This window comes from Corylus avellana, chromosome 7, assembly GCF_965113065.1.
Source record: "Corylus avellana chromosome 7, dhCorAvel1.hap1.2, whole genome shotgun sequence".
In the NCBI taxonomy this organism is placed as follows: Eukaryota; Viridiplantae; Streptophyta; class Magnoliopsida; order Fagales; family Betulaceae; genus Corylus; species Corylus avellana.
This window is the reverse complement of record NC_142496.1, coordinates 24,861,356-24,877,780: the sequence shown is the minus strand read 5'-3', so window position 1 is coordinate 24,877,780 and position 16,425 is coordinate 24,861,356. Positions and strand designations below refer to the sequence as shown.

The following is a 16,425-nucleotide window of genomic DNA, read 5'->3' as shown; positions in this document are numbered from 1 at the left end:
TGGCTGCCAGACAACATCACCACAAAACAATTTTTTTTTTTTAAAAGAATAAGTGTTTTGTGTGTGTTTTTTTTTTTTTTTTTTAGAGTAATTTTGTAGTTTGTTTTGAATGTGTTACTGGTAAGCTGCATCGGAAAATTTGTTTGGTAAACCAATTTTAAAAAGAGTTTTTAGCTTTTGAAGGGGTGAAAAATCCTAAAAAGGCCAAAAAAATTGCATGGGATTCTTCCATCGTAGGAACTGATTGTGAGAGCATCTCTGGTAGGTAAGCTGCACATTCATTTCATGTCAAGCTAAGGAAAGAGTGATTGGTGCATATGGGCTAAAAAATGGTAGGACCCAATCATCCTTGTCTGATTTATCAAATTAATCAACGTGCCACTTCTTCATCACCAATACCGCGGTTCAGTTTATGGACTTTTTTTTTTTTGTTCTCTTAAATTTATCAAGTCGACCTTGAACGGAACATAATTGTATTCTCTCAAGTTCGTTTTAACGGGAGAATATCCAAATAGAAGTATTTTTGTCTTTTCATTGTGGGAGGTTTTTAAGAGTTACACAGATGCGGTCTAAAATTTCTGAACTTCTTAAGAATTCTATTTGATGGGTTTGAGTGGCCCATTTATTTTACGGTCATGATTCAAAGTTTGTGCATAACGGAATAAATGATGTCAATGTCGACAGAGTTAAAATTTACAAAGATCCTTGAACAAAAATAACAATTCCAACACAGAAAAGGCGAGGAAACAAAGGCGACGGCAAAACCATAGGTGCAGATTTAAATATTTTAGATATATTCAATAACAACAAACACTTTACAGAAGATATAAAAGACCCAAACTCAAGAGGAAGTAAAATAAGAGGTTCTGTTATCAGTTCCATCTTTTACTTTCATTCCTTAATGAAACGAAGAAAAGAGGTTTGTAATCACCATAATTCTTCCAAATCTTTTGACCAATGGCATGGGAAGAGAGTAGTGATATTGGCAATTTCAGTAACTGGATTCATGAGCAGGACTATCTGCATGCATGTCCATGGCAGAATCATTGGAACTGAGAGCACTAGAATCCCTGCTCTGGTTATTGAGAAAGGTGGGTTCATTGTTTCTCACCCCATTTCCTAAGGGCAGACCACCATTTGGACAGTAACCACCCCGAGTAATGTGATACTGCTGAAGGCTCTGGCGAAGAGGGCTTGATAAAGCATTTGAGAAGACTGAATTCTTAGGTTGTTGATCACAGTGCTCCGAACGAATTCCCTGCCCAGCAGCTGTTAGGCCAGATGAGCCTGATGAAACTGGGAAACCTGAGTTCGTGACATGCATTGCAGGTTGAGACTGCTGATGTTGCACTGGAGCTCTAGGGGACATTGATGGCTCCTCCGCACAGTAGTCCAACTCATTCTGCTCAGAAATCAGAAAACTTCCCATTTTCAGATATAGCTAAAACAATGCAAACAGCTAATATAAATGTTGGAATTCTCAATGCAAGAGAACAAAATCGATTTTATATATTAATAAAAAAAATAAAAAATAAAAAGAAATTAGACTATGTCGTATATTTTGAGTGTCTAGGTTTTACTGTATCACTTAACGTACACATTTTTCAATGTAAATTCAGAGCCCACATTAAAACAAAATAAAATTACTAAAGGAAAAGGTGGGGGGACCCCAACAAACACCCCAAAAACAGCCATCAGTGCATGAAACTAAAACTATAAATAAAACAGAAAATTGAGCCAAATATATCAGGTACCATAGTTCATTGACTAATAAGCCAAGGAGAGGGATACCATAATGGTGGTTATGTGGCGCAGTCCAATGAATGGACCACTGAAAGAAAAAAGAAAAAAGAAAAGTACACTGACAATGACTACAATGAAGCGGTCGATAAAGATCACATTTCCCACATCTTTGGACATAAGAACATGCTCTACGACAGCTCCAGACAAAAGAGTCATTCCCGCTTTATTGAGGGAGGAGGTGTGGATAGGCTCTTGGAGGGAAGATTTGGAATTGGACATCATTGGAAAGGGCGGCACTCTAGTGAAGAGGGGGCGGTGTGTGGGCCACACGCGCTGGTGGAGGGGCTGGCTGGAGGCAGCTCATGAGGAATCTAGGGTGAGGAGGCCAGTGGAGGGGCGCATGAGTGGCAGAGGTAATCAGGCGGAGATAGATCTAGCTTCTATCTTCCCACAAAAGAAGAGAGAAAAAAAAAGAAGAGAAAGAGGAAAAGAGAGGAGAGAAGAGAAGGTAGAAGAGTAAGAGAGGAAGAGAGGGAGGAGGGCTTCTCCTTCCTCCCATCTGCTTTGCTGATGGGGGGGTGCAGATGGGGGCGCAGAAGGGAGGAGTTTGTTTTTGGGGAGAGAGAGAGGCTCCGATATTCCTCATACCACTTAGCTATAGAGCGCATACATGGTTACTATGTTATAAAAGTCTGCTTACAAACACGAAACAAGATCATAATTAGATCAGGCACGGTGAATAGTTAACAGTACCTGAATGTAATTGAGAATATCAACTGTTGCAACTCTAGATCCTTCCTCTTGTTGCCTCCGGATCCAATGGTAGAGTTTTTCCTGAAAAAAGAAATACCAGGCTACATCAATGAAATGTCAAGGCCATTAATACACACTATTAGAAGATATAGATTTAAGGCAAAGGCTTAACTGAAACAAGATATGTAATGCTAAAAGTTTACTGCCTGTTGCCTATGCTGGTGCGAGTAATTTCAAACAAAGATGATCAAGCACCAAAAGAAACATAAAACATAGACCTCATGGCTTATGCAAGGAGCTGAGATGTGAAAAAGTAGCATTCACCTTACTAGAAAAAATAGTCAAAAGAATTATTTCCAAAAGCAAAACATGGCAGATGGGAAAACGTAGAGCTCAGAAAAGTTTCAAGGTAGAAGGGTTGAACAAGGAAAGAAATGAAAGGTAAAATTAAAAGCAGGCACCAGAACCTTTAACCAGGCATAAAGTGAACAGTTTGGCCTCAGACCATCAAGAGTATAATAACAAAAAGTTTAAGAACGTAATATATTGGTTTGCTGTGAGAGAAGATGCCAGTGACTACTTGACAATAACATCGAGAGTAAACCAACTTCAGCTACCTTATATATAGTTTGCTTAAGAAAATAATATTAACTGCCCACTTGTGACATCTAAGCCACTCCACAAACACAATTTTTAAAAAAAAAATTGAAAGGCAGAGGCTCGACTACTAAGACCCATATACATTTTCTGACAAGAAGATGACCATCAAGTAGATCAGTCCTAAAAATGGGAAAGAAAATGGTATATACTTTCTATTGAGCAGTGGACTAGACGATCATAGACAAAACAACTTCTGAACACTTCATTACTAAGTAAAAGAGAAGTGAAGAAGCAGTTTACTGAAAGGTTTACAGGCATTGCACCTTCTAAGCTTGGTTCAAGAAATGCAGCAACAAACGGAGAGGGGTGGGTGGATTTCAATTTCAAAGTGTTTTTAATCTTTTCTTTGACAAGTAAAAGTTCCATTTCAGTTTCAGAATTTCTCTTCCTCCAACAACATGCTTAATATCCCATTAATCATCCTACTGCTTAATCCCTGGAAAGCACAGATACAAGTCCGGGATATGCGGAATATGGATATTATATAGACATGGCGAATACTATGTCTGTGAAAAACACCATACATTCATTACATTTTTATAAACTCCAAATTGTACCTTATCATATAATAATACTCAAGCATCCCTGCTTTGGACAAGAAAGAAGGCACCAGTACTGAGAAACTCAGATCAAAAGGGTCAAATTTCCAAATAAAACAAAGTCAAGTTCTAATGTTTGACACACATTCAAATGTGTTTAGGAGTATCTAAGAGGTAACATATATGTTTCCAATTTTTTTATTTTTTTATTTTTTTAAAAGAAAAAAAAAAAAACTAGAGATGTGTAAAAGGGGCATTGAATAACTGATACATATCATGTAGCAACCCCAAAAAATGTTAGACACATCTGCGCTATCACTCCCAAATAACTAGTCACTTATAAAGCCCAGTCTCACCTAGAAAATAGCTAATGTGGGACATTACACGCATGAGCTCCTTTATAGTTCACCCACTTTTATGTAGGCTAATCATCTTCCTAATGTGAAACTGGGGTGTTACAATTCCCTCATCTTAAATCCCTAACGTTCTCGTCAGACAGTGCTCCAATACCACATGGAATTACTAGGTGGCTTTGATACCATTTGTAACGATCATGTGAAACCGCTAGACACCTATTCGCCATCACTCCAAAAGGACTAGTCAATTTGGATCTTTCATAAAATCACTTATAAAGCACAATCTTATTTAGTAAAGAACCAATATGGGACTTAGCACCCATAAGTACCTTTATAATCTACCCACTCTATGTTGGTTATTCATTTTCCCAATGTGGGAATTGGGGTGTTACAATTCCAACCCCCCCCCCCCCCCCCAAAATTCTTGATGTTCCTCGTTGGGGTCACATCATACAGTGAGTACCACATAGCATTACTAGGTTACTCTAACATCATTTGTAGTGACACATGAAAAGCGCTAGTCACATCTGTATTATCACTCCAAAATGACTAGTCAAGTTACAATTGGAACTCCCTATAATCGCTTATAAAGCCTAGTCTTACCTAGTAATGAACTAATGTGGGACTTAGTACACATGAGTTTCTTTATAATCCACCCACTCTATGTGGGTAATCATCTTCCCAACGTGAGATTGAGGTGTTACATATCCAATATGAGTAAGTTCCCTTGCAGAAGTATCCTAGCAACTTAACTTGTACTAAACCTAAAGTAGTCTTAAGCAATAGGACAAACTAGTGGAAACTGATATCTATTCCGTGTATTTAAAATATGCATAATAAAACTAACAACTTCTAACCAGGAAAGGCCTCTTGTTAAAACAAAATATGTGCTTATACACACAAGAACTGAACCCACAATTTGTATTTGCCCACAATAATTTTAAAAAGACTCAATCTTGCCTTGTAATCTGGTGCCAAGTAAAAATATAATGTCATGTTTGATCCAAAGCTTTTCAAGCCATGGCTAAAGCGTATTCAATATTTTTTTTGCAATAAAAGGGGAAGATGTAATGCCCTTAACTAATAGATCCCTCACATAAAATCTTAAATCAACTTCCACCATCAATCAACATCCTCCATATTTACTTTTGGCAAATTGTGCCTTTTCTTTTAATTTGATTCTAGGCCCGATTCTTTGTTTCTTCAACTGCCAATACACCTTCTTGCTCTTTTATCATTTATTGAAGCAACCAGCCAAGTCATTTAACAATCATACACGAGTACAAATTTTCTACACAAGTAACAATGGGCCATTACAATCTTAGATACTATGAATAACACTCCTGATAGTTGATATCATCCAATACTCTTTGGGTTTTTTGCAAGTATTTAGCCCATAGCGGACCATTCGCAAACCTATGATGTATCTTAATGTTTCTCATGTATCACACTTTGATTAAGCTTACTGCACACTATACTAGATGAATCTTCACAGTATGTGTACAGTGGCATTAATTATTCATGTTAAGATCAGATTCATTCATATAGAAAAAGATTCTCCCTTCAATTGTACTTGTTTAAACTTGATTTAGTTCTTTCATAAACATTAATGTAGATGGAGACATGATAGGTCTAAAGTTCAATTCTTACTGAAGTTCTTAGTCACATGCATACATTGCAACCTTTCTCCCTTAAATTGCTGATAACTCTAATGATTGTAGCCACAGGCCCACAATGCCACATGGCTAGCTAAACCTTTGAAAAACTTGAAAAGTAAGCCTTAACTTAAAGGTACTTACATCAGAACTCGTTCCCAACTTTTACATTTTGTATTTAGATCCCTTTTTAGTATTTTCCATATAATTAAGCATATTCCAGTAACCCAGTTCAAATAAATGCTTCTCTATAATAAGAAAGTCCACATACTCCCATACTCCCATACAGAAACACGCTTGGTCTGTTGTTCACACTCTTGAGATTAACACTATATGCTTGTCCAGATTTTGATAAAGTGGTGTTGATTCTTGCCTTAGTTGCCTAATTACTATTCGAAGATCCCAAGTATCCCCTAGCCTGGTAAAAAAAACCAATAGTTTTTACAAAATTGGAGCTTTTCTTATTCCAAGACTCACTCCACCATTGTCTCACCCGAAGTACAATTCACCAAACTATAACCAAAGCTTCGGAAACAAAAAATTAGGATAAAAAAGACACAATATTTCAATTGATTAAATGTAAATGCAATCTAATTAACAATCAAACCATAAACGAGATAATCTAAAGCCAAAACTAAGAACAGTAATCGATAAACTTTTATGACCAAGCAAGCATATAAAAACGATAATCGCCGAGCCAACAGACATCGAATATCATCAGAATCAAAATAATATGTGAATATCAAAGAGAGGAGAGTGATACGTACAAGGCCGTGGCGTTCGCCGGCTTGGAAGGAGAACTTCTGGTGGTTCATGGCCTGGGTATAGAGCTGCGAGAGCGAGTTGGCCGCGCTGCAAAACGACGCGTACATGGTCCGATCCACCTCGTCCAGGCTCGTCGCCACGGACTTCCTCTTCTTCGCCATCGCTCTGTTTGTTATTGCGATTCGATTCGGCGATCGAAGAAGACGCCTTTTTCTTCTTCCTTTCACGTTGCGATATTGGAGGCTTTTGGAATTATAAGAGAGAAGGCGAATGGAGAAGAGGGGTGGCTTTTGTACTTTCTATAGAGCACACAGTCGCAGAAGGAAGGAGGGGACACATGCTACCTATCGTGGCAATACCACCCACGTGATAATTGCTTCATTACGAAATTGTATAGCGACATCATTTTTTCTTTCTTCGATAAACTATATTAACCCCAAAACTGTATATATATATATATATATATAATTTCGGAGGGACATTAATATCCCTCCGAAATTATTTGTTCATCGTTAGGATTTTCTGTTAAATTATAACATAAGTATGATATATAACCATAGATGTGACCTTTTTATCATTTTTGGTTCGTTATACCCCTCCTTTCAACGCTTTTGTTGGATTCAATTTTTTTGTTATATTCCAATAAACTCATGTGTATTGATTGAGGCAAGTAATTTTATTTGTCACTCCTTATAACTCTCAAGTCCCGTGTGGCGTAATTTTCACAACTAAAAAAATTAGTTTCTATAGACCAAATGTTATAGAGATCACGTCACATGAAATTAGAGTAATATAGCAAGGGATAGCAAATAAAATTACTCGATCAAGATGGGTCATCTTTTTCTTTCTAATACATGGACCCATTGTTAGAGTCCCTCCTAGAAACCCACGACATATCTAGCAAACTCAAAGCAAAGAAATCCACAACCGGACCGAACAAAGACAGGAACCCATCAAAACCATGGCTTCTTCACATGATGAAAAAAGCGATGCAAGTACACGATGTTCATAAGGATGCAATTCACCCTACAATCAAACAACCAAGGCCTTCCCAACAACACGTGACAAATCTTCATAGGAATTACATCGCACCATACCGACTCATAGCAATGTTTACCCAAGGAAAATGAAATTAAACATCTAGATTTCTAGAGGAAATTTTAATTTATGAACTACCTCTTGTGACATACATTCATTTCGCTTTCATTATCGATGATGAGGTTCAACACCTTGCCATTATGCTCCACTCGAGTGTGAAAAATGTTTGTTCGAAGCCATGGACGCGCCTGATTACGCAAATCGGTAATTGGGCTGCCATCTTCAATCTTCATGTGTAAGTTGTGTGCATGCGCTTCATACCATCCTTATGCTGCACTTGGGTTGGAGAAATTTTTGAATGTTCTATATATCCTATATAAGTACTTAAGGATGCTCCTCTAAGGTCAAGAAACCATCTTAAACCCCCTTAGAGGGTACTTTGCTTTACCATTATCGTGCCAAGAAAGGTTGTTTTGTGAAAATCAAACCCCATCCTTCAACCATTTGAAGCCTACAGCTGGTTGGTAGGTAAGCAGATTATGTGTAGACAATTGGTCAATAAGAAGTTGGAGCTTATTATGAGCTTGACTGGGTACGGATTGTCTTAGTTTTACAAAGGTTATAAGTTTTATTATGTATCTACTTTATATGTAATTTCCTAAGTTTGACTATTCCGTTGAGGTTTTACCTTTGATGTGTTCAAAAGATTTCTACTTGTCAACAAAATTTTTGTATTGGTTATTTGTGCAGATTGTTATTTTTTCTTTAATTGCTGCATAATCCTTGTTTGAATTTGCTGCATTGTTGTGCACTTCTGAAAAGGGTTAGTTTCTAGTCCTTTCATAATGAGGTAATCCAGTCTTGAAAAACATAGGGATCTAGCTCGAGAAAAATGCTGCCAACTATTACTAAGATTGAAACGAGACACAGACCAAGCGACAAAGAAGAAACATAAGATAGCATTGAGACATCATGGGTACTTAAGACATTTTTCATGTCTCATCAAGGGTAACTTTACCATTTTGTTAGCTTAGGGAGTACTTCGGACACTTTGTAAGCAAGGATAGGAGTGCTTTATTTGGGCATTTTTAATGGCTTCTTCGGCTAATTCGATTATTAAAGTTATACGAGTTCTACTCCTTTAATAAACAAGCATCGATTTATGATTAAGCTTAGTTTATTTAATAAAAGAACCAAACTCTCAAGTCGAGTATAAACGAGTTTGGTTTATACATACTATAAAAACATATATATGTTAAGATTCAAGTAAATTTATCTAATTAACTCAAATGATAAATTTTTAATAATAATTAATTAACAAATTATTAGTATGAATTTACGAGAAAAAAAATCATTATATTTAATTATTAAATTAGTTTTAATAACATTACTTTGGAGTTTCTGATATTTTAACAACTTGTTTTGAAAACTACGAGTCAAACAAAATTTTGTTAAATAAAAAGCTTTTTTTTTTTTTTTTTTGTTGGTTTTAAAACCAAAAATAAGATTTTAAAACTTATTCCCAAACAAGGCCTATGTTTTGAGTTTTTTCGCTATGAGTCTATGGCACATTATTTAAATAAGAAGTTACCTTGTGAGAAACGTATACAACTTATTCTCAAAAAAATTTCCTTCATAACCCTTTTAAGAAAAGTATACAACTTTCCTAATGGGTACTTAAAAAGGCATGATAAAGGCACAATTTTTTGGCATAATTTTGGCCTAATTTGTCTCTCATTTTTATTTTTAAAACAAAATAAAAAATAAATTTTTTTGGAAGCAATAACATTCTATGTGGTCCTTTTTTATTTGGTATTTTTTTTATATTAAAAATGGTATTTTTCTTCATAAAATGGTCATTTTTTTTATAAAAAAAAATACTAAATAAAAAAAGGACCACATAGGATGTTATTGCTTAAGATTTTTTTTTTTAAAAAAAAAAATCACAATAGGAAAAAGTTGTGCCAAAGTTGTGCCTTTATCATTTATTTGTCTACTTAAAAACTACGAAACAAAAGAAAGTATCTATCACGGTATATTGTTTCCATTGATGTTCGTCCCTTTCTATCCTAATCATCACTTCTAAACACACACGATTAATTATAGGAAAAATTGTTAAATTAGTTTATGTGGTTTGAAGTTGTCGCAAATAATTTCACGGGGTTTCAAAAGTGATAAATAATTTTATGAGGTATGCGTGTGTAACAAATAACTCATTTTGTACAAATTTCAACAATTTTTTCTAACAAAATCATTATAAAGTTGTAAATTTACCTTTTGTTTTTTAAAAAATAATAATAATTGGTTTGGGCCGGTGCCGAGTGCCACCATTCTAGCCGATTATGGAGTTGTCAAATTACCCACACTCATAGGGGTTGTCGGCCAACTAGCACCAACCTATACTACAAGTACAAGGACCAATTTAACAAATTTGCCTTGGTTATATCATGCTCTATTTGCTAGGAAATGTGCATTTTTTTTGGGGTTAATTACCTTTAACCCTCCTCAACTATTACTCATTTACACACTACCCCACGAACTACCACTTGTGACACTCATCCTCCTTCAAACACTAATCTTGAAAAAAAAAAAAAAAAAAAAAAAAACCCTCTATTAATCAAGATCGTTAAAAGTGACGAAATATTGATCATATGCCATACATGTGTATTTTATAGATGTGAAAAATGACAAAAATATCTTGAGTTTAGAAACTAAATTTACTTACATACCTTTAAGGTTAACAAATTAAAAATAAAACAAATAATAGAAGAAGAAAAAAAGCTAAAAATTAAAAATCTGATAAAAATGCCACTCCAACACTTCGGTCCTAGGTGGTGACCGAATCAATTCAAGGGATGACTTGATCACCCAAGTATTACTAGAGTAGCCAATCTAACCCTGAAATGGATCATCAACCCGCAACTGTGATTTTGGAGGTAGTCGATCGACCCTAAGGCGACTCAATTACATGGGATGTCATGTCCACCAATCCAACTAGGGTAGTTCGATACTACCACTCTTTTGCTTTTTTTCTATTTTAAGTTTTGAAGTTTTCTTTTAGTTTTAAATTTGGTATTTTGTTTTTTTATTTGAGGATATTTATGCCATTTTACGTTATTTAAAACGCATATATTCATGCAGGTGATCGAGAGTATTTAAGGATGTGGCCTAACGGAAGTTATGTTTTTTTTTTCCCAAGAAATAGCAGTTAAAGATAGTTAATTGACAATTGTGACGTGGTAGATGTACAAATAATTGTTGATAGATGACGTATTTAACCATATATAAATCTAGTACAAGTAATCTAACCTTTGATTGGCTGGCGGCAGTACATCTCCAAGAGCACGAGCTCTTCATTGCCTAACAGAATCGCTGTGAAACTAGAAAAAACAGCAACGAAATTCCAGAAGAGCCAAAAAAAAAGAAAAGAAAAAGGAAGCCCAAGACGAAGAGCAAAAGAACTTCCAGACTCCCAACTCTCCTGTAACTGACTGCACCACAATCAGCGTGACACCACATTCACTTTCGCCTCTGAAAGCTCTCACTCACGGCGCCACCTCGCTCGCTCTCGTTTCGCCGGTACGTTTCGAAACCAGACAATTGCGGTTCATTATGTGCTGCGTTATATTTGTACTCTTTTCTTTTATCGTAGATCTGTTTTGTGGTAGCTGAATTGGCTCCAATAGTGAAGATTTTTGGATCCAAACGTGAGTTTGTGTCTAAATCTGGATCTGATTTTCCGAATTGTTTGCTTTCGCTAAGATTAAGTGTGGATTTTGCGCGATTGATCTGAATCCTTTAGGATCTGATTCTGATTGATGAGAAGTTTTTGTTATGGATCTGTGTAGTGCTATAAGTTCTATTGCTCTGTGATCCTTCTGAAATGAGCTTTAGGAAATGAAGTTTTGTTTTGTAGACTGATTTAAAAATTGGACGTGTTTGCGCTGAAGCCAACAGTCTATGATTAAACAAAGCAGAGTTAATTTTTCAAGCTTTTGGATGACCAGATAATGATTTTCAATATGTTCATACGGTAGTGATGCTGATAATATTCCGGATTTTTCCAATTTTATCTTTGTAGAGTACTTTGTTTCTAAGTGAGTGGAACTCTTGGACTTGATATGGATGTGGATGGATTTCATTATGGAAGCTGACTAGCTGAGGGATAAGGACTTTGCAGTGGTCAATTGTAAGAAGTACATGGTAATGGCTCCTTCTAGCAAGGCTGATGAGAAGGCTGCAGTTGATGCAGCCGCATGGATGTTCAATGTTGTCACTTCTGTTGGGATTATCATTGTCAATAAAGCTTTGATGGCTACATATGGCTTCAGTTTTGGTAAATTTCTGTCCTCTTTTTTTTTTTAAAGTAGTTTTTTTCTCTTGATTTAATTTACCTTTTCCCGTTACATTCATCAGCACGCTTGAATATGGTTGCATGGTTATCTGCTAATTTTTTTAAGCAATGCCTTTGTGCACTTTAACGTTTTAATTCTCTCTTGCTAGTTTTTTTTTTTTTTTTTTTAAATTTAATTTAATTTTTGGTAGGTAAGGTTGTTCTATTTATCCTTTAAATAGTTTGCTGCAAGTAGATGCATTGGAGTTTGGGAATCTTATAACATGCTTTCAACTAACTTTCAGATGATGGATATCGTGTACTTCTGTTGGATTAGGTTACGATTTTTCCCTTTTCATCATGTTCTTCCTGCTGTCTTTTTCGCTGTTCCTATTACCAACAGTTTCCTATAATAATTTTGGTCAGTGATCGTCGTTATTTTTGTATTACTTTCAGATTTTTTGGTATGAGTCCCTTTACCTATTTTTTTCTAAGTTGTCTTTATTGGTTTTGCTCTCCCTTAAGTTTCTAATGTCTGGACTGACTCCATCTTATACCGTGAGGACCCTGCTTGCTGGGACCTTCAAATAATCCCCCTTTCCTCATTTTATTTATTGTCCTTGTGTCCAAAAGTTGTTGCTCTTTATTGTTATATTTACCAGAGAGAACCTAAATAGCCAGAGGTCTGCTTGTGGAGATTTTTTTTGAGACAGTTTTAATTTTATTGGGTATCACATTCACTGCTTATATTTTAACTGAATTTCTCTAGTTTCATTACCTATTGACGTGGACATCAATCTTTAGACGAAACTTCATTAGCTTATTTCTTCAGCCTCCCCCCTGCCTTGCTGAATTAGATTCCCTCTTTTAATTTTGTTTTTTAATATATAAGTCCTATGTCAGTGGAAGCTCCAAGTCAGATATTGGAATTAATTTGTTTTTTTTTTTGTTTTTGTTTTTTTTTTCTTTTTCAAGCTATGGATATCTTTTGTTGTGTGTCTGGATTCTGCATTTCCTTGCAGTCTGGAATGACTAGTTTGTTAATTAGTTTTAATTTTAAGTAATTTGTGGTACAGTATTTCCATGCTTTTCTTCAACCTTTTTTTCCCCTCTCATCATGACAAATTATTGGCATCAGCTCACTGAAAGATTAGTCTTATTTCATGTTAGTTGTAAGTGACAAAGGCTTAAGGATATAGGCTTGGATGAGGGATTGATGATTAGATGTTTTGTATAGAAATGCTTTTGTCCTAATATCTAAAAATTAGTCAGAGCATGTTGGAAATGCTTGAAATGGATATATGGTTTCTGAGTGCTATGTGAACAATTTACTCAAATCAAACTAATGAGGAAACAATATGATCAGTCATGGGTAAGGAGCATGATGGGCCAATGAGTTTTGGCTCAAATGATACTTCCTCCCCTCTTGAGAATGGCGTGGAGGGTAAGGTCAAGACCCACTTGGTGTATGTGTGACTTACCAAACAAAAAACAAAAAGTTAATGATTTAGTACACGTAGTAGGTTTGGTTTTGCAAAGAATTTGATTGAGTGGTAGAAGTTGAAGGGATTGAAGGGGACTTGTGTGTGAGAACAATCTTCTAATAATCACTTAATTGATGGTCTAAGGAATATTAGGTAGAGTGATTATAAGAACTCTAGTGAAGACCAGATTTTGTTTAAGATTTGGGTTGCTAACAGTTGAGGCAGGAAGTAAGAGCATATGGGTTTGACGTATAGAGAAGTATAGAGAAATAAGCCATTAGACAGTGGATCTATAGGAGTGTAGTTGACCCGTAAATAGTTTGGATAAGGCTTGGATGGCGGTGGTGGTTGGTTGTTGATGGTGATGATATTTTCTTTAATGACTTTTGAGTTAATAAAACAGTGATTTTGTTGTCATTGGTAACAATTTTGAGAAAATTTCATAGCTATAAGGATGCTGGTCATCCGTTCGTCTGTTCACAGTTCTAAGTACTTGCTATCTTTTGCAGCTACAACATTAACTGGTTTGCATTTTGCAATGACAACTCTGATGACGCTTGTTCTAAGGTGGCTGGGATATGTCCAACCCTCTCATCTACCATTCCCAGAGCTTCTAAAATTTGTTATCTTTGCTAACTTCTCTATTGTTGGAATGAATGTTAGTCTAATGTGGAACTCTGTTGGATTCTATCAGGTAATTGTGTATGATTTTGGTTTAGGTTTTCATTCGGGTGATATATTCCAATGATTTTGAATGTTACGTATTCTCTACCTTATATGCAGATTGCTAAGTTGAGCATGATTCCCGTTTCCTGCCTTTTGGAAGTTGTGTTGGACAAAATTCGATACTCTAGAGACACAAAGCTAAGCATAGTAGTTGTTCTATTGGGTGTTGGTGTTTGCACTGTGACCGATGTGAGTGTTAATGCCAAAGGCTTCATTGCAGCCTTTATTGCAGTATGGAGCACTTCTCTGCAACAATATGTAAGATGACCATTCCTCTACACATACACTTGCAATTATCTGTATTTCTGCATGTATATAGTTACATATAATAGGATACAGACATTGTGTTCATTGGTGCATGTATGCATTTACCTGCATCTGCGTGATATCGTAATTTGAAGAATGTTTTCAACATTCTAAATTGTTATTATGTAGTAACTTTCGTTTGTTAAACTCATAAACAGAGTTGTCTAAAATTCTCTCCCCCCTCCTCCTCCTGCTAAATTCTGTCTATATTGTTTAGAAAGGCTTATCTTATTGCTTTGTCAAAAAATCTATGTATGCAGTATGTTCATTTTCTTCAAAGAAAGTATCAACTTAGCTCATTCAACCTGTTGGGACATACTGCTCCAGCGCAAGCTTCTTCGTTGCTGTTAGTAGGCCCCTTTCTAGATTATTGGTTGACAAACAAAAGAGTCTACGCTTACGACTATAATACAACGTCTTTGGTAAGTACAACAGCAATTTTTTCTTTGTCGTCTGTGATTCTTATACAAAGTTTTATACAAAGTTATTGTAATTTTATCTTTATAATGTGTATATGAAAATTGCACTAACAGTTTTAAATTATCCTATTATGGGCAAAACATTAGTGTGGGCATATGCCGTCAGTTGTTTTTATGCAATTAAAAAGTATTTAATAATTTCCTCAAATTGTTTTAAAAAGTTTCTTGACTGCAAATGGAACTTCAAACATTGTTTTCGCAGCAATCTCTGGATCGATTATTTCATGCCAGAATGACCCACAAAATTGCTTTTAATATATGTTTTACTGTGTAGTTATTTTTATTTTAAGTGATCCTTTTCTGTAATTTTTTGCAGCTGTTTCTATATGTACACCCCTTTTATTTACATGCATAAAGGGGTGACTGTACTTTGCTTCTTACGTATTCTGATTTTAATAGGATGATAACTCACAGTTCCACCTATAACTTGGTCTTAACAGATATTTATAATTCTTTCGTGCACCATCGCCGTGGGGACGAACCTCAGCCAGTTTATATGCATCGGCAGATTTACAGCTGTCTCTTTCCAAGTACTTGGTCATATGAAGACAATCCTTGTTTTGATTTTGGGGTTCTTTTTCTTTGGGAAGGAAGGTCTCAATCTGCATGTGGTTTTGGGAATGGTCATAGCTGTAGTTGGAATGATTTGGTACGGCAACGCATCGTCTAAGCCCGGTGGAAAGGAGCGTCGGAGCCACTCACTCCCAACCGCCCGGCAACAAAAACACAGCGGCTTATCAGAATCCGGTGAGCTTGACGGGAAAGTGTAAGTGTTCCTTAGGAAAAATTGAGCATACAAAGGATTCCAGGAAGGTATTTGATCAATTGAGATTAGAAAACCACCCATCGGTTTTAATTATTTTCCAACTTTTTTGTAATTCCTAGTTTTATTTCTTGTTTTGAATTTTCCCCCTTCAGGGGAATGGATATTTCTGGATAGGTTTAGGTTACCTACAATTTTTTTTTTTTTCATGATTATATTTTATAGTAATCAATTTTTTTTAAAACCCAATATCGCACAATAGGATTTTCTGTTAAATTATAACATGAGTACATCACATACCATGCATGTGACCTTTTAACCACTGTTGGTCCGTTGTACCTCTCCTTTTAACATGTGTTTTGATCAAGATGAGTAATTCTATTTGTCACTCCTTATCACTCTCAAGTCTCATGCGGCGTAGTTTTCAAAACTAAAACATTAATCTAAATACACTAAATGTTATATAGACCACACCACATAAAATTAGAGTGATAGCATAAGGTGACGAATAGAATTACTTGATCAAGATGGGTCATCTTTTTCTTCATAACATGCAGCCATTGTGAGAGCCCCGGCTAGAAACCCGCGACAAATCTAGCAAAATCAAAGCAAAGAAATCCACAACAGTTCTAGTGAAACCAGAGAAAAGAAACCACCAGACCGAGCAAAGACAGAAACCCACCGAAACCAAGGCCCCTTTACACGGTGAAAAAAGCGATGCAAGTACACGACATTCATAAGGATGCAAGTATTTCACCCTACGATCATACAACCAAGGCCTTCCCAACAAAACGTGACAAATCTTCATAGGAATTACATCACATC

General features: G+C 35.8%; 2 protein-coding genes across 2 annotated transcripts; one reads left to right on the top strand and one right to left on the bottom strand.

Moving 5' to 3' along the window:
• Positions 1 to 754: 754 nt before the first annotated feature.
• Positions 755 to 6,780, bottom strand: LOC132184579 (nuclear receptor family 2 group C protein). Its single transcript, XM_059598266.2, has 3 exons — positions 6,474 to 6,780; positions 2,497 to 2,577; positions 755 to 1,402 (listed from the first exon to the last, which is right to left on the bottom strand). Exons 1-3 carry the CDS (start codon positions 6,630 to 6,632, stop codon positions 992 to 994), a joined length of 651 nt encoding a protein of 216 aa, XP_059454249.2. The 5' UTR covers positions 6,633 to 6,780; the 3' UTR covers positions 755 to 991.
• A 4,058-nt stretch (positions 6,781 to 10,838) lies between these two features.
• Positions 10,839 to 15,849, top strand: LOC132184089 (UDP-rhamnose/UDP-galactose transporter 6). Its single transcript, XM_059597579.2, has 6 exons — positions 10,839 to 11,088; positions 11,591 to 11,845; positions 13,836 to 14,020; positions 14,110 to 14,310; positions 14,619 to 14,780; positions 15,278 to 15,849. Exons 2-6 carry the CDS (start codon positions 11,710 to 11,712, stop codon positions 15,605 to 15,607), a joined length of 1,014 nt encoding a protein of 337 aa, XP_059453562.1. The 5' UTR covers positions 10,839 to 11,088; positions 11,591 to 11,709; the 3' UTR covers positions 15,608 to 15,849.
• The last annotated feature ends 576 nt before the right edge of the window (positions 15,850 to 16,425 follow it).